General features: G+C 31.2%; 1 protein-coding gene across 2 annotated transcripts in view; it reads right to left on the bottom strand.

Moving 5' to 3' along the window:
- RapGAP1 (Rap GTPase activating protein 1) overlaps nt 1-25,553 on the bottom strand; it is a gene marked incomplete at its 5' end in the record, with an annotated part of 482,599 nt that overhangs the window by 266,516 nt on the left and 190,530 nt on the right. For both annotated transcript variants that reach the window (XM_067049017.1, XM_014438469.3), the window contains 1 exon segment: nt 17,751-17,835. In XM_067049017.1, coding sequence (XP_066905118.1) covers nt 17,751-17,835 — 85 coding nt within the window.

The raw sequence follows: 25,553 nt of genomic DNA, 5'->3' as shown, positions 1-25,553 counted from the left end.
AAACACTAATTATATTTAAATAAGTAAATATAAAATATAATGTAATTATAATTTACAATCGAACAATTATATTCGATAATTATCACTTAATTTAAGCTAAAAATGTCAAGTAAATTTTTTAGTACATAAAAATAACAAAACATTTACACAGTTAGGCAGGAGTATTGTAGCTAGTAGTTACATCTAAAACTCATTATTTTTTTTCCCCTTAGTGATTATTTTCAAGGGGGTGCGATAGTTTCCTCTTTCTTCTCCCTCTCCTTCTCAGTGGGTCCACCACTGTACTAAACATATATCTATAAGCATATTTAAACAATAAAACATAAATTAACCTTAACTTCCGTTGGGTTGCCATTTCTAGAAATGGTTGAAAATCAATAAATTTCAATTTTACCATGATAAATTTAGAATAGTCATAGAGAAGAAAATCATTTTTGAATCCATACAAGTGCACTTACATATTTGTCCAAATGAACGCATTACCAATAGGTGAAAATCGGAAATTTACAGAAGCAAGTATTCCCGTGCGAAAAGTACACATGTTATCTCAACCTAGATTTGCAATCGTTACTCCAATATTTATTCTGGAAGATATTCGGGAATTTATCTCCATAATTTATGATTCTTTATCCTAACGTAGCTTTAGGTAAGGCGAGGCGGACCTGGACAAAAGAACGTCCGTGAACCCAAAAAGGTAATTGAAAGATGGCGGGCATGCCGCCGACACCAGACTGCACCGAGAGCCTTGACACCATCGGCGACGAAAAGGACAAAGACAAGGAAGAAGGAACGGAGGAGGAGAGGCACTAATGAAGACCTGGAACAAAGGGATACGACAAAGAAGAGGATCTGATAGGAGGGTCCTATATTCTTGTCCTTTTTGGCTCGTCCTTCCCGACCGGCTAATTGACATATAAATCCTCGTTCCCAGATCCTATCTCAGAGGTGACCAACGCCGTCGAATTATTGCGTGCGCGGGGGTAACCTTATGCCGTGTAAACACCATCTGATGGAACCTCCTCCCGGATCTGCACACTGCAACAGAATGTTGCTCACTTTTTCGGTCCAGCTACTTCATGACATTTAATATTTACCTGAAGAAGGCTAGAGTAAGTAACACTAGCTCTAAAGTTTCTTGTAAATAAAATCAATTAATATAATGTGACTATACCTTAAAACTGGAAGGAGAAATATATCTCAATATCATATATAGTGCGGGTATACACTAACCAAAAACTTCTTAAAACACACTAAAAACATTTTTAAGAATACTAAAAAAAAAAAAAGAAATCTAGCCGACGAACATTGTGATTGAAATGGCATGGTTCAAACTTTAATGAAGTAGAAAACAATCGGCTTCCAACCCTCCCCCTCCTAACTACGAAATTCCTATTGTCGCAAGGGGAATGCAACAAAACCGACCTATCGGATTAAGATTGATTGAGTGAGTTGGATTATGACTAGATTATTTCCTAAACTCATTGAATAAGTAAAAAAAAATTGATCTCGTAGAATTGTAAGTCCCCAGGGATCAGATCCATTGTTTCACAGGATGAATATTAAAAAAAAAAACAATGCCATTTCTACTTATTGGCATTTTGGAGATTTAACCTCTTATTTTTCATTGTTTCAAAGTGTAAATTAATTAAAATCTTTTTAATGGTAGATCATTTTCTTTTGTAAAAATCAGTTTTTCTCTTCTTAAAATCAATGTTAACGCCGGTATTTTTTAAAAACTTTTTGAATAAATACTTTAACACATTTAGTTCTAAAATAAAAAAATAATCTTTCTTAATTTTGAGTGCCAAGAGGTATAACGATTTTTTTTTTATTATTCTGGCGATGAAATTTAATTAAAAAATTGATTTAAGAGCTAATGAATACATAAATAAAAGAATCTTGGAACAAGCAATATTCTTTTTATATAGTCCTGAGTCATTGTTCCACCTCTTTAACATGTTAGAAAATAATCACATTTTTTGTAATGAAGTGTCTCAAAACTGATTATTACTATTACGCGGCAGTTTAAATTCTTTGCTTTTGCAATCTTACAATCACATATTTTAAGAAGTTACTCATTTTGTAGATTTATTATCAAAGGACTCTTAAATAATATCTAATTCTTTTTCTAGGTTTAATAAGGAAGGCATAACATAAAAGATGCCGAAATAAAATCAGAGCAGAAAAATTAAAAAGCTTATTTCACTATGATGAGGCGGAAAGCAACAAAAAACGCAAATAAGTGAATGTGTTCTACTGAAAGAAATTTTCTTCTAGACAAAAGAGTTCTCGACCAAAAGAGGGGTAAAATTGAGAATTGTAACAGTGTTGTTGTTAGTACCATATGGTAATATTTTATCGAATTACTCATTTTGTAGACTGATTCGTGAAGGATAAAAAATTGTTGGATAATACTGTATTAATAAATATTTATTTTAGTTTAGTAAGTTAAACGTTTTACTTATCAAATCTACAATAGCATGATTTAGATCTTTTACATGAAAAATACAGAAGTATAACAATAAGGATGTTTCCATCATAATTTGTTATCATATTCTCACAAGCACTACACGTACTTAGGAATGAAAATTAATTGACACTGGTGCATGGTGCGTACCTCAGAGGATATATTAGCAGTGGGATCGTAAAGAGTACGGTATCCTCCCGCTTACCATAAGCGGAACAAGAAGAAGGACTGAGAAGAATCATTAAACGGACCGCACGGAGGCTCATTATCCATTGTGCATTGTCCGATGGCAATCAGGAACAAGTGTCATCCCAAGATCCAACAAATTGCCGAGGCTCCGCCAGGGTGTATCTTTGCAGTAATTGGTCGGCTTTCCCACCCGCTTAGCTCAGTCCGACGCTTGCATAATGTTCGCATCATATCTTCTCACATTAGCAACAGGTTTCCATCTCTCTTGTGTAGCTTCTATTCAAATCGGCAGGGCGCCTAGTGTCCTGGTGGCACAAAGGGTTTAATTTGTAGCCCTAGTTGACATCAATGCGGCACAGCTAGGTGCTACATAAATTAAGTTTCTAATGGGAACCATCCAAGACCACAGTCGGAAATGCAAGTTGTCGCAACAAACAGGTTGTCACGGCTTTGAAATCATCATTAAATAACTGCAATAACTATTTGTAATAAATATTATATTTAATCGTGGTCAAGTTGTATTGCACAGGTCAACTTAGCCTTATTCCTCTTCAAATATTATATAAGCATAATAAAACTAATCGGAAGGAAAAGTAAGAAATAAATAAACTTATAATTATCCTTTTCTTTGAAGATTACAAAGGAAGTTTTTCCTTACATTTCCTTAAATCAGTTTGACTAGGATCAAAAAGCGGGTAAATTCAAACAAATCTAATAAAGACAGTACGAATTTAACAACGGTATAGACCAAAGAACGTAGCATCGATTGCTTAGATTTGAGGGGCAAGATATTTTTTTTATTATCACAATGGAAGATTATTAGCCCGCCACATGTAAATGATTATAATGATGCGATAGTTGTTGAGAATGCGTTCAATGAAGAACAGAAATTAGTGAACAACTGTGTTATTAGTAAACCAACGTTTTGGGGGTAATTTCAGGTCTTCGTCAGAGCTAAGAGTGAATAAAATAAATAAAGAATAACTAGAAGATAGGAATATGGTTATCCATATTATTTGTTATTCTGTATTTCCTTTTATTCATTCTTAGCCCTGACGAAGGCCTGAAATTCCCCCCGAAACGTTGCCACAAATAAAATAAATTTTTAGTTATTTATATTTTTCATTGACCGCACTCCCAACCGTTTTCTCACTTAAATAATTGTGGGAACATGGTCTGGATGGCGTTCAAAAATGTTGAAGAAAACATCAGGAAAAACTATTTATTAGAAAACGTTTCACCCCACCTTTCAGGGCTTAATCAGGGCTCATCAGAGTTAACAATAAATGTCTTTTCATGTCTTCACTTTTACATTTGTTTTATTAAATGACACGTTTTTGCTCTTAATTTAGCTTTATCTTCCTTGTATCTTTTTATTTTATACCTGATTAAGAGTCAATAAATAGTTAAAAACTACTTTTTTTTATATAGATCGCAACCCTGGCCACCTACAACTATATACTATATATATACACATATATTATGAAAAAACAAAAATAGTTTGATATGAACAGTAACCAAAAATTTTCGTTAAATTACCAACAATTTATTGCATGACTTCTTTGATATATCGATGACTCATACTTCACCTTAAAAAGATTCATTTGAATTCTTAATATTATAATGTAATATTTTATTAATTTACTAATATGAAAATATTTAAGAATACGAGAAAAAAAATCGTTTAAAATATTTCTCATGAGAGTAAAAATATAGCTCTATAGACAGCAATGCCTGGACAAGATTTTTATTAGATATGACACATTTAATGAGGGATACGCCAATGAGCAACCGACGTATTGATGACTCCTACGCATGTTTAAAGTGGAACCATTAACATAAATTGTTCCCACGAGAACTGGGCTTCATAGCCATCTTGAGAACTATAAAATTCGAACCGAAGCTGCCTCTCTTGCAACAAATCATAAAATAATTAGAAAACAAATCGTGACGGAAATTTTCTTTTCCTACACTTTCCTTAACCGTTTACGACCTTCTTGGTCATTCACAAACGATGTTACCTAGGCGGTTTATTTGCTTACTACCGGAGTGATCAGGGCTCAAGAACGGATCATTCAGTCGTCAGTGTTTTTAGATATAAGATCGTGGGTACTTGGATACAAATATAATGCAGGGCTTTTAAACGTTGATTTCTAAAGACAAATGAGGAGTGTAACTATTCACCTGTTATTTCTACATAAAGGATGTTGTCATATACGATTTTGTTCAAGAAAGTAACAACATTTCAAAACGAGGCTAAATATCAAAGTGTGGAATTATGAAACTACAAATAATCAAGATCAAAACTGTTATAACTAAAGTCTTAAAATTAAAAGTTAAAAATAAAGGGAAAATTACGTTGATGGAGATCAGAGGAAAGAAGGGCAATTCAGATCTGGAACGGCTAAGACGTCACTACACACACCACGATATGCATCACCCAACTCAGCTATTTAGATATGTTAGGAAACAATATAAAATGTAATTAATATTTTAAGGCAAACCATATTTATCAGGATTCATTCAACCATTTTATAATTTTATTTTATTATTTTATTGCAATCATGTAATAAATATAAATAAATACTTTTATATTATTATATCATCATGTTACCGAATATCAGCCCTTCTGATATCATCTATTTAAATGGAAACAATATTTTATAAATATAGAAATATAATTCATAAACTGATAAACACAAAACCTTTGGAAGGGAATATCTTGGAAAAGAAATTCGATAATAATATTTTTGCAGAACTCAGATAATTTTAATTAATATAAAGATATATTTGGATAATTGCCTCCAGCAAGGATTCTAGCCTGAGGATTCTACGTATCTGAAACTTGAAACCTCAAATTTAGAGGGGTTTAATTTTTTTATGGTTAATTAAAGAGGTTCATTATAAAAAATAATAAGACAAAACATGAACATGTTAAGCAAAGAAGAAAAACAACTAAACTTGGAAATTTAATCACAATACTAAAGATTAATTCCGGTCAAGAAATCATAACCCATTTAGGATTGGATCAACAAGCAAAGTGGATTTACTTGACAAACGTAAAGAAACTTGTTGGTGAACGTATTTCATCCTCTTTTTTGCCTGATATTCGATATCAGCTAAGATAACAAAATCTTGTTCCATGCAAATTTCCATCGATAACTAGCCTTACAACGATTTCAATTTGACTTGAAAAATTCCCAAATCCTCTATAAGAAACAACCAAGACCAAAAGAGGGTAACATTTTAGCAACAAACGACGCTAGGGCGTTGCCAATGATTAGGTCTGGCGATAATGGTCCTCATTTGTCTGTACTCCCCCGATTTTGGCAGTTCTGTCTTTTTCCTCCTCGTTTACTGTCAGCGTTTTAGGCTGCAGAACCGGTCTCGTAGAGTTTATGATTCGGCATTCGGTATTATCTCCGACAGAGTTGGCCAAATTTATAAATACTAGTTGGTCACATTTCCATTTTAAATACATCATTAAACTGCTAAACTAACACCTACAAATTTGGGTATCTCTTTCAGGATATTTTGCGTCTTTGGACTTTACTGCGTCTAATAAATATTATGAAGTATTAATTCGTTCATGTTGAGCGAAATATGAGCATATTTAAAAAATTATTTGTTTTGTTTTTTCTTTATTTATTTTTTTTATGGGGGTTATAAGCAAAAACATAGAAATAAAAGAATATTATGTATTTATATCTCCTTAATCCAATATCCTCAAATCTGTATATGAATAGAAAGGTTGTAAGCCTGTAACATGAAGGTAGCATAGAAACTTTGAGGAGATCGCAAAAAACATATTATCGAAATTGAGTTCGCCGGGCACGAATGTCCGATATTTTCTACATGCTTTCGATGCTTTCACGCAGATCTTCTTTATATATTACTTAATTCAGTGACACTCTTGTTCAATAATTTTTTTTTCTCTTAACGATTTATTATAACAATTTGTTTTAAACAATATTTTATACTATTTTTCAAACAAGCTGTGAGTCAATCCCTGGTTCGGGAGCCCTTTTGAGGCACACCCAGCCATTATAAAATGGGTACCCTTAATAGGGGGAAAAATCTGGCGGTTGATTATGATCATGGCCAAATAACCTCCTTACGCAACCGTTGATCAAGAAGGCTGCTGGACCCAGACCCTTTATGTTTTTCTTTATACTTTGTTATATTACTGTGAATTAATTTTCAGAAGATTGAATAGTTAAAATGCGTGCAGCATAAACTCTATAAAGAAATTTACTTAAGGTTGTTTCCACGGTGATGATTCTTTGTCGTTGTACAGTAATGAAAGTGAGACACTTGAACATAGGATCATTTCAATTTGAAATTCGGAAATAGTTAAAACATTGTTTTCTCCTCCATTCTTCACCTTCTAGTTGATAAGGTGCAACAGTTGACAATCAAGACGTATAAATGTTGCGGTTAACGTGACTGTAGCTTAACCTCCATCATCAGGTATGGTGCCAAATCTAGTGTAACAGCACTGCCAGAAAAATGCTGTCATTACTAAACTATCATATAGCAGATACCATGTCAGTAACTGGAAAACCGGTTTATAAACAATCTGCAGATTGTTTATTCGTATTTTGTCAGATGTACATAAATAATTTAAGATTTAAGTTTAAGAAATGAAAAACAATGACACAGGGTTTCTTCTGCCCGGGGTCAAATTATCGGAACGAGTATAAGTGATAAATCATTTTGCTCTATTAAATACCAAATAGGTAGAGCTTATATAGCTCTCATTAAACAGAGAAACTACCGGCCAATATAAACTGCGACTAGCTTCCACTGCATTAGCAGTAATTGTACCAGAGTAATTAACAAATGCTCTATCAGCTCTAAGATACATCTGCGCCTCTCCTCTAAATTACAACCCAGACTATGAGAGGTATGTAGATCATTTACGAGAGGGCATCGAGATGAAAACGCTCCACTATATGGACATTAATAGACCTAGTGGGCATATAACTGACCCACAAAAGGAATGGGAACTTATAGGTTCGGAGTAGCAATTAACATGGGCAGGGGTAATTGGAAGTCGGCTGGCTTTATGGGGCCAGAACATATGTGCTACTGACACTAGTTATGGGCGGTCGTTTCTCCTTCAGGAGGTCTGATCGGGATCCGTCGAGTGGAACTAAGTGAGGGAGGGTGGCGAGGAGGAAGTGTATTGAAGTGGAAGCTAAGGAATTATTCTTCATAACGCATGATTGTTAAGAAGAATATTTTGGTATTTGGTATTAAAAGCGATCAATCGTAAAACAAGACAATGGCAAAAATGAAAACGTTTACAATGTTAAAGTGTTTGGAAATTACAACGTTTTAACTTTAACCAGCACCCACTTACCGTAACTTAACGACAACATTCTTGTCACAATAAAATAAAGTTCCTAAAGATGTTTTCAATAATTTATGAAATCAGCTTTGAAAAAGCTGGTGATACAGAAAACTTCAATACTTAAAAAAAAATAAGTCACCATGTTTTACGTCTGAAATCCTTATTCATTTTAATATTCAAATAATAAAACAATTTGATAGATAATTTATACCTCCTTTAATTACAAAATCCTTACCCACACAAACTCACTAGGTCCAAAACTATTCCTCATAACTCTCATAGGCGTCTGAAGACGGCCACGGTACCTTCTAATTTAGAATAGTATAACTGATGCGCTATCATTGGGTGGTTCCTTCACAACATATTATCGTTAGTTCTAATTAATTAGTTATCATATTTAGTAATTGTATTTTATTTTATAGTTATAAATTTTAAAAAAAATAGGAAAATACGAAAATAAAATTCAACAAATGCTAAAAAGAACTTACTTTTAGCAAATCACTAAATTTACCTGTAATAATTAACCAGTTTCTCGATCTAAAAATAATGATGATATAAAATTATTACAAAATATAGCAATATAAATAATGATCTCGTCGTAGGTCATTAATTTATACCTTAATGATAAACAACAATAGATTAAGGTTTGCTGTGACTAAGCCAATTATGACAGACTGCCTTTGACTCCTCGGTTAAGACCCCGTCCTATTATGGTTCCTCGAGGAGGGACAATAACTCATACCTCAGTTCAACGATCAGTATAATGCTTCATTTCCTGGTAAGGAGCACCCCATCTCTAATTCAGGATTAATTGTAGGTAGGAAGCATTATTTCAAACAGTGAAACCATAATTTCTGACAATATTATATGTAATATTGGTTTAAGATATATCTCAGAGTCTAGATTAAGGGTTTATAGCCCAGAGCAGCTGTTCCCAAATTGGGTTTCTCCGAACCCTGGGGTGCCCCAAGAGTGTCGTAAGCTAAAGCTATTTTCGAAAATATTAAAAAAAAAATTGATTAAAATCGCAAATGTATAGCGCATTCCAGAATTTTACTTTGCTATGTCCTTGTTTACCTATAAATTCAACCGCTCTAAGGAGTATTATGGCGAGATTTTAATATTTTTTTTAGCTCGGATATGGTGCTACAAAATTATTTTATCCTGACAAGGGTGCTTGAATTATTTTTTTTACCCAGCAAGGGTGCCACAGCGAAGAAGGCTCATGAGGACGATAGATAAAGCAGCAGGTGGCCTAATCCACTTGGCAATCCAATGAATACCATTTTATTACCCTACTTCGGAATGCAATAATTGGTAATAAAATACGACTAAAAAAAAAAAATAATAAATGGTTTGTTAGAAAAACAGATAAGAACTGAAGGGTAAAATCAGATGGTTATTATGGTCATCATTAAAAGGCTAGAAGAATAGCAGAATGTGAATCATTTTTTACATAAATTATTAAAGATTTATGTATTGGTCTTCAGGCACACTGCAATATACATTACATTATTTTTTATTTATTTATTAAATTGAAATAAAAATTGGGCCTTATTACTTTTCCATAATTATTGGGAATCTAATTAGGTCCACTTTGTGCATTCCGAAATAGGGTAATAAAATGGTTTTCATTGCTTTGCCAAGCGAATTCGGCCACCTGCTGCTTTATCTATCAACCTTTATACCAGAGGTTTATCAACTTTCACTGTGGCACCCTTGTTGGATAAATAAAAATTGGGCTTAGTTAGATTTCCAATTATTACCTAACATTGTTGTCTTATTTATATTATATAATCTCTTTCCATATTAGTTTATATTATATAAATAAATTAAAAGAAGAAAACAATGTTAGGTAATTGTTAGAATTGTAACAAAGCTCAATAGAGAGAAAAATAATTTATTCAAAATGCTGCCTCATACACAGCATACTTATGACTAGTGAAGCACAATTTTTTTTTTTTATTCCTATTAATATAAATATAGTTACAGCATAATTATTTATATGTAACAATATAAAAATTTCTGCATTAGGTTATTTTTTTTTTTTTTTGTTGATCTTTTTATTGATCTTTAAATTTGTTTAATTTTTACATTATTTCAATTATAAAAATTTTCTCTCTTTTTTCTTTCACAATAAAATTAAATTTAATTCAAAAGTTTAAACATTTTAACTATAGTAACATATATATACAAAACATGGAAGTCCCCATTTACAATCTACCTATTAATATTAAAAAAAAACACATTGTAACACATGCATGCAAAGATTAAAATGACATAAAGAAGTATATTGAGCTAAAAATAATAATAAACTAGTATAATAAATTATAATTATTAAAAATAATGGTAGTATAATAAACCTCAACAATGATTTCAATCACTAATTATTGAATAATTAGAAAAGTAGATTGCAGTGCACATGAAGATAGGGCGGTTACCTCGAAACGTTGATTTAATCAATGATTTCTAAATTGAAGATTTCATAAAAATCTTTTAGTAATTAAACCTAATCATAAGATTATGAGTTAAATATATACTATAAGTATACACAAATGTTTCAGATGATACCAAAAAATGATACACAATTTAAACGACATTCTAATAATCAATTAGAACTAATAACAAAGAATTACTGAAAGCAGTAAAATCTTAAATTATTTTTTACATGGAAAAATATAATTTGCACTTAAATCTCTGAGACTGATCATAAATAGAAATTTTCTTCTATATTCGAATCATTTAAAAATTTTACTATTATGGTAACACGATATAATATCGATTTAACATAAAAAGGACGAATCCAATAATTTTCAGAAGATTATATTTTTTAATTTATCCGGTTTGGAAAGTGGTTTTTAAACTAAAACATACTACATTTTATTATTTTTGAGAATCTGGAAAATTTCTGATTGTTTTTTACATAGTTAAAACAATTGATATCAATGACTATTCCAGCAATAACCAATAAATAAATAATACAAAAATAGATAATTTGTAGTAATATTTTAAAAAGGTATATACTATAATAATCGAAAATAATAATTTGCTTTAAGTAAACTTAAGAAACAAAGAGAAAAACTAATTTTCCCGTCGAGTTGTCCCATTAAAGGACGGAATATGATAGTACAGACAAAAATAATGATCTTATGGCATAATTTTTCTATTTTAAAACAAACCTAAAATGTTCGGTTTCAGATCCCAGAGGAAATTTTCCTTACCATGTTTTTCTCGAAAGACATCGTTAATTATGGTACGGATTCCAAGTAAAATTTCTTTCTACATTGATGGGCTCGAAAAAAATAGATAAATAAATAAACACATTTCTTAACTGAACATTAAACTTTTTTTTAATTCTATTTATAACTGTATTAAGACCAATTTTAAATTTTAATCTAACAGTGGACGTTGTAGTTTGATTTTAAAAACTCGGTTTGATTTTCTTGATGCCACGTTAAATTTTAAAAAAATATGAAAAAAAAGAAATGCTCTACCATGATGCTCTTGGTAAGAATATACAATTAATTTTTTCAGGTTGTATGAGAATTTTTAATTTTGTATAATTCCAGATCTATAATTGTCGCTTTCAGTAAGGAATGACCCATGTATCATAGTAAAAGATAAAATTAAAAGAAATACATTTAGAAGGACGTGACAGCAGAAACTTACAAAAAAACAACAACTTTTTTTCGAGAACGAGACAGAACAAAAGGTCCATCCACGAAGCCTTCATTAGCCGACAAAAAATGGCACCTTTCTGGTAATACACCTGATGAAGTTCTCACCTGCAGCAATAAATTCCTCATAATAAAATTCTATTAGTGAATTGTAATAAAGATATTATGTTTCCTGTCCAGGTGTGAGATCCTAACACCTCAGTCTCGAAAAGAAGACGATCTAATTTTGTTTCAATAAGATGATATGGCAGAAGTCATTTAATGGACAAAACATTTAGATATAAGTAGTAATTACTTTGAAAGGTAGCAACAAGTCATTATATTCACTGATTTATTTGATTACTCCATAAGGTAATGTAAGATCTATTGATATCACAAAATACCTAAATATATATGATTCTTATTAAAAGTGATCGGATTGAGTTAGCACATTGCCTTTTAATCCTAATTTAAGTTCAGCCAACTACGTGTTTTGCGAAGAAAACAACATAATTTTTTTTTTGTGTTTCTACGTATTTTCGGGATGCTGAAACTGAATTTTAAGTTTACCACCTCACCAGTCATCACTATGAGCGTGTGTACATACATACAGATTAAAAATTTTGATTATTAATAGTTATATATTTTATAAATTATATATTACTATAGTTTAAAATTTAAAATGTGGGTTTAGTATTTTATAAATGATTTTTCTCTCGACCATTTTGATTGATATTTAATAAGAAAAAAATATAACATATTTTCAACCATCAATCCCCACTACTTCTGGTTACATTTTAACCATCAATCCCCACTACTTCTGGTTACATACAACCCTCACTTTTGCTCTGACTTTTATTCTGAAAGGCACGTTTCCTATCTTGCTCATTATCTTCTTTTTTACTTGATTTTACTCTTATTTCCCTTTTTCCTTATTTTGTGTGTGCTGTATTTTATATTTCTTTTTTTATTTGTAGTTATTTCCGTTTTATTATTCTTATTTAATTTTTAAGTTTCATTGACTTTTTTATAATTTTTCGTTTATTTTGTTCATTTATATTTACAACATTTAAGTGTTTGTATATATATATTTTTTTTATCCCTGCAAAGTGGGGCGAAACATTGACTAATAATAAATAGTTTCACGATTATTTGAGTTTTTATTTGACCATATTCATTTCAAAGAAAACCAATGTTTGAATTTTTTTTTTTAACTTTAACTTAACTAAATATAAAACTAAGGATTTTACAAAGATTGACATACTATAAAAAATGGGACGCCACGAGAGTGCTAAAAAAAATAATTTAGTTTTGTTCGGCAACGTTTAACGCCACGGAACCCTGCTAGAGCTAAAAAAATAAAATAAATTTATTTGCAATATTATCGTTAAAGCTGTTGAATATGTAGGAAAAGTAGAAAAACAGTGAAAAATGTAAATACTGCTAAAATGCACTGTATATTTACTAATTTAATTTTCATAGCTAATTTTAATTATTTTATTTTTATATTTTTTGAGAAAGTGGCATTACCTTGCGGAACCCCTGCCTTACTCTTGGGGCACTTCAGCCGTGAGATCTAATTAAGGAACTATTATATACGAAATATTTTTCTTCGAAAATTACGAGTACTTTTTATTGTTATTGGAAACATTTGAGTAACTGAAAAAATATTCAGTAGTAATTTTTTCTATTTTAAGTTGTGAATCCCGCGGCTGGCGAGGTGAAAAAAAAATTGGAATTCCAAACCCACAAAACATTTATAACCTTTATGAAAAACATATTTTCCTCTGTAAACACTTTTTTGTAATTTCGATGAATGAACTGCTACAGGAGTAAACAAACAGTGAATGAAGAGGGAGTGTTCTGCTATTGACGCCCATCAGATTTTCATTCTTTTATTGTAGAGCAGTTATCTAGTTGTGAGAGTGTAATTATATGGCATTGCTCCATAGTGAGCGTAGGCGTTCGCCCACCGATACAGGAGCCACGGCGCCAAAATCTTTAAAAATTTCCTGTAATTAAAGTTGTCCTTCCATCATTCTCAAAAGGATTTGGGTCACTCTTTCAAATCTACCAGTTGCTTAAACAAGGCTCGTACCAGTAATACGGGAAACGATTAACCATTCGTGGAAGTAAAATTTGTATAGATAGATAAAGGTCTAATCCTGGTTTGGTTTCAATAACTTTTTAGGTTACAATCAATCTGGACCATCCAGACTGTAGAACCCTTGTACGTGGTATAACATCTTCATATAGTTGTAGAGTTTCATCATCCATGCGGCCTGCTTGAGGGTACGTAGCCATGATATGCCAGATTTTCTAAATTGCCGCCGTTTATTGGCAATGATTTCTTTACAGTACTACAAGTAGCTAAAATATCTATATACTTAACCTTTATCGATAATACGTCACCACTCACTTTACAACAGTACTTTGTATGTGTATATACGTGGGAGGTGACAATGCGAAATATGTCGAAACCCCCTGATTTTAAGTTTCTGGGCAAATATATAAGAACAATGATTTTCCATTAATTACATAATTACATTTTTAAGGTTGATATGTCACGACAGTTCACTGTCAAGGCGTATACATATGACAGTTAATGTAATTGTTAGTCCACTTGTATTACTCGTACTACCAACGATCATGCTAGATCCAGTCCGCCAGTAAAAATGTCTTGATAGTTAATGCTATCATGACTGTAACTATCATAGTAGTGGCTAAAACTTTTGCTGCAATAACTGAAAGTATGCGATAGTTCATTGTCAAGGCGTATACATATAATTGTCAAAGTAGCGATTACTTCACAGACTTTACTAGTACTATTGACGATTACGCCTAACCCAATGCGACATAACTGAAATTATTAAATAGTTATACCGTATTTTAAGGCACTGAGCAAGTATTTTTGTATTTGGAAGAATCAGAAGAACTGTTTATTAGTTAAGTTTCCGTAACAGAGCAATTGACATCTCCTGTTACATATCACTGCCTTTTCTAAATAAATAATTATTTGAATATCATATATGTGTAAAATAAATAATTTTTAACGCAAAAGTTCTCACAATACTGAATTTTTTTTGTACATGTACCGGAACCACCTACAACCTAGTGAGGATCAAGTATGTAAGCTAGCGACTGATAAGGGTTAATAATGAGGAGCTTCAATTTGGGCCCAATAGAATTCTTTACATTTTTACCTCTAATACTCTATAACAATTCAATTTTTCAATAAAATTATTTTTTCAAAATAACGATAAATCGACATATTGTACATTTATTTTAGCAAATGTTAAGAAAACTATTCTATTTCTCATAAAATATCATTACAAACTATAGTATTACATTATTGATAACAATAACAGATAAAAATGTGTAAAACAATGATCCTAAATATTATTATTTTTGTGTATAGCATTTTTATTGATTATTGATTATTATTGAATCCTTCCTGGCCTGACTCGCCCTACGAAAATCCCCCCTTTTTTTCTCAAGTAAACATAAATGACTTTTCTTTGCCTGAAGGACATTTTAATGTAGGTTCGGGGATCCGCTTTGTGCACTGTGGCGCCTATTAGAGGAAATTTTAAGATAGTTAAATCGAGCAATATTTAAAAAGCGCGTGAAATTAAAAAACTGCATGAAACCCTTCACTCCCGCCTTTTTTTTTTTTTTTTTTTTTTTTCCGCACCCTCCATTAATAAGGAAAAGGAAAGTAGGGTACATGCAAAAACCCTCCATGGTAGCCTTACTTATCTGACTTTTTAAACAGACAATTATAGCGAGTAGCTTGGTCGATATACGGCATATCACAATCTCACAAGAGGAGATCATAAAATCAATGGTTCATTTAACAAGTTTCAAATTAAGCCCTAATAGAACTTAATTATTACTATATGATAAATAATTAATGCCTTGAAATAATCGGCTAATTAAAAGAGTTATCACTTTAGTTGAAAACATTGTTTCTGTATTTAAGTAACGTCGATTAGATCCAATGTTTTGTTTAAATGAGAGAAAAGGGAGGGAAATCATTTTTATTAGGGTAACCATTTATTATTAGAATTTCCTCTCATAAACCTATTTATTTAAACCGTTTCTCACCATTTGAAAAGTCCCGTATGTATGGTATGATATTACATAACATTTTTTATAATTTAATAATTGCATTATGATTTATATTAGCACTGTAATAATTATAATGGATGAGAAGTTATAATCTTATATCCTCCCTAACTCCCCCCAACATAGATCAAAACCGGGACAGGAACATATAGCTGCTTTATTTTCAGCTAATTTCGCTGCTCTCAGCTTCCTCACTATATCACCACTAAGCCGCGTAATCCTTTATGGCCTCGATTTATAATTGCAACATCAATTTCACTATCAAGTTTATTGCAGTTAGTACCATTCGATAGCCAGTTTACGATTTTTTTTTTATAAGAGAGCAAGAATTGGTGGACGGCCTATCGACGGATAATTTTTATTCAATTTGGTACGTATTGAAACCTAAAAACTTTAAAAAAAAAAAAATGTAAACCTCTTCCTTTAAATTTAATTTTTTTTTTTAAATACGTTGAATGCTGCCAATGATATGCTTTATATTATACATACACCATGGCAAAACAATAACTAAATGTCGTTAGTTCTGTTAATACTAGTCAATTCTGAAATTGTGAGTTTTTAAACTAGTGTAAATACTAATGGGGATAAACATTAATGTCCACATCCGGAGAGTAGAGGTTCCATAATAGAAGGGTTCAACGGCATTAAATGTGTACCATGCATAGAAAAAACTTCAAATATCATAAAGTTATTCAATTATATTTATTTTCTCGAAACATCAGGGAAAAGTTATATACTAGTTTTATCATATTGTTATAATTTTCAATATTAAGTAAACATAACTTTTTGTCGAGTAATTAAAAACATATCTTCGTTGTATAGTGAAACATGTTTTTAAGATTTAAACTGAATATCTGTAGGAGAACAGGAACTGCCAATGCCTTGACTCATCCTGAAAACCTCACGATATTACTTTCTCTCTAGAAAAAAAAAATTGTTTTATGTAACACGAGAAAATACGAAGTCCTTATAAGCGGAAGATGCTGGCACCGAAAGCATTGCTCAGATAAGCTACGTTCCTCTGTTTCCGGAGGATAAAGGACCTAACCCGTCCGAGAAGAAACGGAATTAAAGGGAAAAAAATTGAAAAAACTAATTTAAACAGCAAATATCAATTTAAAATGACACATTCGTGAAACATAAAAAAAATGTTTAAAAAAGTTAAAATCAAAATGCAAAAAGTCATATTTTCAATCATTCTGATTTAATTCCAAAAATACAATCTAGTATCATTAATTAATTGAAAGTAAAAATGACCTAAGTATTGAAGATGTAATAGTTCTCCAATTTGTAGACTGTTTTTTAATATTTATCAACCTAAAAAATTGTACTTATTGTCATAAAGGCGTAAGTCATTATCAAATATTTAAAATAATGCAAAATAAAATTTAGACAATGTTAACGCACTATTCTGGGATTATGGCTTAATTTTTGACCGTCTTTATATTTATCAATATTAGAGAAATTTTATCTCATAGACCAGTCTTAAATTGTCAAAAAAGACAATTTAATTTGAATCCGTCAATTCCCAAGAAATATTAATGATTTAGAAAAAAAACAAAACAATATATTGTAGATAAACTAGTTTGAAAAATAAATTATGAGAAACTATTAAATTTCACTAAAGAAATTGTCATTTAAACACAGAAGGTCTCACATTTTAGAGAATTTCATCTAGTTTTCAAGTTAAAAGTTATAAGTTATCCCTATCTATGTAGAGATAAACTTTGGTCATTTTCGTAAAAATAATTTTAATTTTGAAAAACAATAAAATGTAGCCAAATTAAAAACAAATTTGGAAAATAAATGATGGAAAAATATTAAGTTTCTGATAACAAACATTTGAAGAAAAAAAACTTTAACTCTACAACTATAACTATAAACTATTATAAGTAATAAGAATGTAAAAAGTAATAGTTTAAATAAAATGTTTTATAAAATAATATTGACTCACTTTACACTTGTCTTGTCCTGTGTCGGGTGGGGTCTGGTTGTAGGCTTGGGTTTCAGTGACCCTTCGGCCATCCCGTCTCTTCCCCCTGAAAAGAAAAAGGTCATAATTGATATAAATAAATAATATTACTCTTTAATAATTTATAAGCAAACAAAAATAAATGTATGGTTCTTGGATACCATTACTGTTGGACAAGCAGCTTTCCATAGGGAAGGATTGATATGAGGTATATGGAGGTAAACATTATTAACGATAGTATATATTTTGAAAAAGAGATAGAAAGGATTATTATTGTTGAAGGATCACATTCTTAATTACAACTAAAACTTTTTTTTGTTTTGTTAAATATAATAAAATAAATAAAAGCAATGGAAATCTCATTATGAACTGAGTTTCATAAGGTGAAACAAGGAGGTAAGGGAAAAAGTGACAATGTACATGTTATTTTTCAAAAGATTAAAATAAGGAAATTTAAATTTATTTCCAGCTTAGTTTAAAAAAATATGAATAAAAATTAAAAGGATAGAATCATAGTTTACACAATTTTAACAGTAATATGTTGTTGTTTTTTTTTAATGAATGTATAATATTGATTAATACATTCCATGTCAAAGATCCCCAAAGAGTGAATTTTTTGTTAAAAAAAAAAATTTTAAAAAAAGAGCAGAAAAATGAAATAGAAATTTAAATACCTACAACAAAAAAAACCTGCTTCTAAAAAAACCGCAAACAAAGTGGTTCTAAAAGTATATGAAAATCTATAATTTTACTAATGTGTCTGGGGTGAAGAGGAATTAGTTTCAAAATGGCCAATATAAATGTTCGATGCATAAAATGATGCATATATAAACACACATATAATAAAACTGTAATAAATATTACAATATTTATAAATAAATATACAATTTATAAATACAGTAAATATTTATTTTAAATAATGTAGGCTTAATGTGATCCGAATACTGCCACAATCATTTTGATTGATATTTTGTAAACTACAGTATATTCTGATTTTCAATTCTATTATTTAAGTTTCACACTTAACAGTAAACTGTAATAAATAAAAAAAATTATTATTGCATGACTTTATTTTAAATAATGTGGTCTGAATACAGCCTCAATCACTTAAATTGATATCTTATAAACTACAGTTATTCTCTTTTATAATTCAATTATTAAAGGTCTACATCAACAGACAGTCCTAAGGCATTCAAATGTTCTATGGGTAATATTTAGATTCAAGCTACAGAGATAGATAAACCATCAATATTAACTATTATAAAATATTAAACCTAAAGACTGATCATAATGAGGTGTTCTATAAAAATATTTAAGTGGCAACTGATATGGTATTATTTGCTGTTCTTAAAATCGATTATGATTCTTACACGTTTTCTTTATACTCTAAATATTATTCCCTATCTTAATAACTTTATTAGAACTTATTGGATCAAGACAAAATCAGCTTAGCTAGACGGTAAGCAAAAACAGAACATGGCCTAAAATATATGAAAGCCTAAGCCGGAATATAAAAGGAATTGATGGGCCATATAGTACACCCCACGTCAAGATGGCGGTCCGGAACCTGCTCTGGCATAGGCAGCCTGGAATATTAACCCCAAGCCTAAGGCCTGTTTGTTGTCAGCTCTGGGTTCAACAAACTGCTGTTTGTTTGTACCAAGGGGGTATTAGGATGGTCCCACAGCAAACACTGTCCCTACCTCAAACGGACGTCTCCTTTCGGCTTGTCAATATTTAAGGAAATCATATATAGGGATTGTCTTCATTAGTTTTGTGTACGAATACTATGGGATTTGCAGTTGCAAGTCGAAAACAGCAATTCACAACTTTCTTCAGAGCGCGTTATCTTTATTCGGAGGAAAAATTACAATCAAACGACACGTATCTTTTCCACATGGCAAAGTTCGAGAGTGAAAGTGTTTCCTACTTGACGGCGCTTTACTCATCACGCGCATCCCCGCTTGAAGCGCGAAGCGTGAATTACTGGAAAGCTGAACATGTGCATGCTGAGAATGGAGTGTGTAAGTGTAAGTGCTGTGAATCGTATATATTTACCACTTTCTGAACGCATACAACTGATATATTTATTCAGGGACCAACAAGAGTAAACCGGTACACAGAAATCTAATGCCACTCAGTGTACAACACCCTATTTTTAGTATTAATTAGTTATCTATTTATTCATTTACCACATTAGAATTTATTAATTTATAAATTAAGATATGCAACTGCACTCATCTAATGTGTAAGGTAGTTTGAAGAAAGTGTTCACAGCTATAATAAGTAATAAAGTGTCCCAGCTAATGATATAGTATTAACTGTATGATAGTTGCCGTAACAGAATATTTACTTTCGCAATATATGAAGTGGCTACGAACTACTATCAAGTTAATTGCCACACTTATAGGTCATGTTAGTGAACTGTCGCGCCTTAATTACCTTATTAACTGTAACAACGACAGGGTAGGAAAACGTTTTTTCTCATAAATGTGTTTTAAATATAATACTGCCAAATTGAACCGTCTAATTAATAGAATAACTTCAATCAGTTTTTGATTTTATAACAACTAAATATTTAATAGTGGAATATATATTTTAGTATACATCTATTTGTAGATTTTGTAAATGATAATGGTTTTAATTTTGCAATGAGAACTCTTATTAAAAGTACTTTCCTAGATCTGTTAATATTGAAGTTAGTCATAGTCAAATGAAAGGCTCAATTCATTATTTAAAGTTTTTAGTATTATAAGGAGCAATGGTGAGGAAGTAATAACTGGAAGCCAATTTTTCAACTGACAGTGACAGCTAAGGTTTACTCTAATCGTTTGGACAGAAAACTCCCTCACTGTCTTACTTACATGACATTACTACCAGAACTCAAAATTGATTTTAAAAAACATTAAATCAATGGAGCTTTATAGTATGTAAATTGCACTCAGATCTCCTTTAAACTGCATGTAAAAATGTATAAATAAATGTTTCTAAATGTTTTCTTGTTGAGAATATAGTATTAAAATAACAGAATATAAATGTAAATGAGGATGTGGTAACTGTACAAGTTAGAGCGAGGGTTTCAGTATGCCTGGTTCAGTTGTGGGTCCGATTTACTCCTTGGTCAGTGTTCTAGTACAGTCCTGTGACTGTGTAGGTCATCGATGGAAGCTTTAAATAAATAAGAAAAAAATTCTACCTCCCATAGTGCATTGAACCAAGCAGTTGTATATGCTTGGTTTTTTTTCCAGTTTTGAATCATCAAAACAATTCGGATCAAAATCAAAGAGTACACACCGTTGCCTAGTCAGTAGCTATCACGACAAGGAACAGATAGATCGAGTCTATAGTCTATATCACTCGCCATCCTCGACATTCCTCTGGCTCTGTGACAGCTCTGACGTCCTTATCGATTCCATCTTCTGTAACATTGCAATCGACCTTTGGTAGCAGAAACCAGAAGTGGCCATTTAGAAGGCACTGGTTAAAGGTCAGGAGTTGTGGGCGAGGTCCAGTTTGCGCAAACCCTTCCGCTCTCAGAGCTATTAGATCGTTTGGTCGACTTGGGATGTAGCATTAAACTTGAATGATCATATAACATGTCAGGATGCAAAAAATGAGGAGGGCGGTAAGATTAGTATATACATAGGTTTCATATATTACAGAACATATTAAATACAAGGGGTATTCATGATCTTTGGTTTAACATGTTAAAGCGTGTTAAATCGAAAAAAATTGCCTTCTTTTACCGTTGTAAAACGAAATAACATTTAACATGGCTGAGAGTCTGTTACTTGGTCTGTTAAATGGAGAATGACGTCACACAATAGACCAGTTGAGATCGCCTCCATTTTTGTTGTTGTGACAGCTCAGTTCTTTCGTGGGTTTGTGGTATTCATATCCCTGTTATTAAACCAGAATGGATAATTTTAATGATACATTTGAGAAAAAAAACAGTAAAAAAAAACAATGTAATTTCATTCTACTATCTGAAAATTTGTAAACGCTCGCCAGATAAAAATCTCACTATATGAACCATGTAATTATTCTTAGGGGACATATGTCCCAGAATAAAGTTATTTTTTCATTTCATTTCATTAGCTAAACTTTCACACAAATTCCACTTTTCACTCACTCAAAATCACTTTTCAATCAAAATTGAAGTAAACAATAACATGAGGGTCTGGAAGGAAGGTTATAAACATAAAGGCTTATACAACAAGTTGCTGCGAAAATTCGCTAGGGACTCTTGTGCATTTAACGTTTAACATGACTTCAAATAGGGCTGCTCACAATCTTATAGTTATAACATTTAACATGGCAAAACATTTTACATTTAACACAACATCATGAATATCCCTATAATACATATAAACTCCTAGCTAACAGCCCTATGTCAACATAGGCATACCTAACATTTGTAAAATAATTATTTTCAGGCGTATGACATTGATACTGGGGCACAATCAGACAGTTAGAAGGTAGTTATTTTTGTAGTTATTCACAGAGAAATAAAAAGTTGTCATTCTTAAAGGAGCACTCGAGATATCTCAGGTTAGTCAAAAATTAAAAATAATATCAACATAAAAAATGTTATCTCCTTAAAATCCTTAATTTTATAGTTATCATCTAAGAACTGGACAAACCGTTAATGTTAAAATGCATAAATATGGGAATTTTCACCAATAACAATGTACTTTTTTTTGTGATGATTATTTCGCCTTGATTCCACTAGATTTAGTGTAAAAAAAAAAAAAAAAATCGAAAAAACTTATGCCAAAACTAATATTTCATTAAAACCTTAAAATTAGAATCATTAAACGTACAATAAATCTGAAGAATGTTAAAATTCGTTTTAAAACAGTTATTTGTTGTTACAGCGAAGTAGTCGTGTTTGTGATACGAAGATGCTGAAATTGCCACGTTGTTTATATAACTGATATCTTAATCCATTCCAACAGTGTCCTCACCACGTATGCCGATGATACATGTGTACGGCCAGTGTATAACGAAGCATCAGTAACATCCCGAACTCTCGAATATCACATCACACTCCCTGAAGAATGGGGTAAAAACAAAAGGATTAAAACAAACTCCAATAAATCTCTTCAAAATTCTCAATACTCATTACTTTGTCACATTTTTTATTTATATTTTTATGATTGGGGGGGGGGGTGAGGGGGAGAGGGAGATACTATCAACGAGGTACAACTCTATTCTAACCATAGTGGTGTGTGAAGTTTTCGTTTTGTGGGACCATCACAGAAATAAAAGTCGACCCTTCTGAAACAGGTACCTCTGAAGTTCAAAGGTCGCAAAGACGTATGCCTCAACTCCCTCATCTACAGACCGCTCCCCTTGCTTTTTTACAAATAAAATCATCCATAATGACCTAAACGTTCTATAAATTTCCGATTTGGCCAGACGCAGGTGTCAATCCTAATAATAAACTTTCTAATCGCCCCACTTGTTTCTAATCTTTCTGCCAAGCTAGTTCCTAATAATCCTTCTAGGCGTCTGAAATGAAGATGGCCTCAAGTTATAATGTAAAAATGTTATTGGAGGTCTACTAATGGATAAATTCTCCACAAGTTTTTATCATGCCATTTTAATACTATTATATTTTAAATATCAACAAATAAATTTTCAAAAAACACCAATAAATGTCCATATTTATCCATAGCTTATGTAAGTGGTAAACATGCATTAAAAGTAAGATATAAAAGACAAAATGTAATTATTACGAATTAACATCAAATGTTATGATGATCTTAACCGATATTCTTAAATATAAATTTCAATAGTTTTATTAATTATTGATTAAAATCTCAAACGGGATATATCAAATATATAACATACAGTATAGACTTTTATAAACACTAACATCCCAAAAAACCCAACCCTAGATGAGTGACTGTCCAATAGCAAACAGCTGGGCAATATTGCACGCCACTAGCGCAACCACAGCGGGCCATTAACGCTCCCATAATTAAGATTGTGTCACGCCTCACAGATTTACCGACGTCACTTGACCCGAATCAGGCCTCTCTGCAGCCCTACTGTAAAAGAACATTTAGCTATCCGTCTTTCAGAGTTAAATAATCTAAAGTGGATGAGTGTGCCCAAAAATTTTAAAACCATGTTTAGCTTGACATTGATTATTATAGGAGATTATTGTCTGATTAGAATGAGATCATTCAGGTTGAATTAATTTGATAGTGATAATAGGCCCTATTGATCCTTCATAACCCTCCTGTCCTATTCAGAATGCGTACTAAGATCCATGCATACAATGAGCCATACAAATTTAATGCCCTATTCAAATACAGTTGGATATACTCAAATCATTGGTTATTAATAATAATTATCTAACCCCTATTATAGAAAGAGCCCCATAAATTCTAAAAATGGTAAAATTTGTTTTCTTTCATATACATAGCAACTGACACTTTTATAAATATGGATATGTATAAACAGTGTTAGTTGACTTGGAACCATTTACTTAAAACATGAATTCGTTTTAACAGCTTTTAATTGAAAAAAAAAACTGTTAGAAGCATGCGAAGTACGAGTTTTAGAATGTAAAAACCGAATTGGGGCATGCTTCTAATAGAATACGACGGTCTAAAGTGGTCGTTGGAACGAGTGTAATTATGCGTTGGATGAAAAGACATATTTCACTATGTATAAACATGGAACTACGTTGTTAACTAAAACAATTTAAATTAAACAAAAAAAATAAAATGAAAACTTCAATTTTGTCAGATATCGTGTGTTCAGAAACGTTAATTAAACATCATAAACTTTTATGGACCCATTCCTATAAGGCAGCAGGAAAAAAATTCAGGGCTTTGAAGGAGATAAAACACTTCTTATTAACATATATTTAGGAAACAACATAGGAAGACTTCTAAACAATTTTATTTAATTATAAAATAGAAATATATTTTCTAATCATGAGTAATTACAAGGTCACATCTCAGTATAAAATATTAATTTATTAAGTATATGCAATATAAGAAATCTGTTATAATAGATATATAATATAATAAATAATATAGAAAAATAATATATACAATAAAATGCAAAGAGGGAATATACACATAACAACTAAAGATTACGCTTAATGCAGCAAGGAGATCAGTATTACACTCAAAGATGAAAATATATTTGAAATCATCAAACCAATTTTAATCATCAGAAGTTTTATAAAAACATACATAAATAATGCATATTATAACTTAAAAGACAATAATTAGGGGTAAAAATGTTTGGCTGTTGACCATGAAAAAAAAACTACTTTAAAATACTTTTAAGTAAGAACATTTTTACTCATTTACTCGTCGCTTAAATGGTGTTATTTCTGGCAACAAAGAAGTTTTTATTTTATTTTTTATTTAAAGTATTCCTTGGATTGTATCGTAGTTTATAGTTACTTTGTGATAACTCTACATAACTTATGGCTTTGGAATATTCCCATTAAAAAAATAAGTTCAGACTTTTTTTTTGCCAAATGTGTTACTATTTAAGCAAAGCAGCGATATGTCAATTTATAATAGATTAAATAGTAGCCATATTAAGGAGATGGTCAGGGCTACGGTCAAGAAAGAAAAAATATTGATTATTTATTTTTTGCAGACGTTTCGAACCGCGATGTAGGTCTTCAACAGGGCTGTAGATTGGAGGTGAAAACGAATTTATAATAGATTAAATAGGAGCCATATTAAGGAGATGGTCAGGGCTACGGTCAAGGAAGAAAAAATAGTGATTATTTATTTTTTGCAGACG

Source organism: Halyomorpha halys, unplaced genomic scaffold (genome assembly GCF_000696795.3).
Source record: "Halyomorpha halys isolate HHAL.00 unplaced genomic scaffold, Hhal_1.1 Scaffold58.1, whole genome shotgun sequence".
NCBI classification, from domain to species: Eukaryota; Metazoa; Arthropoda; class Insecta; order Hemiptera; family Pentatomidae; genus Halyomorpha; species Halyomorpha halys.
Note: the sequence above shows the minus strand (reverse complement) of the source record. Positions and strands in the feature narration are given on the sequence as shown.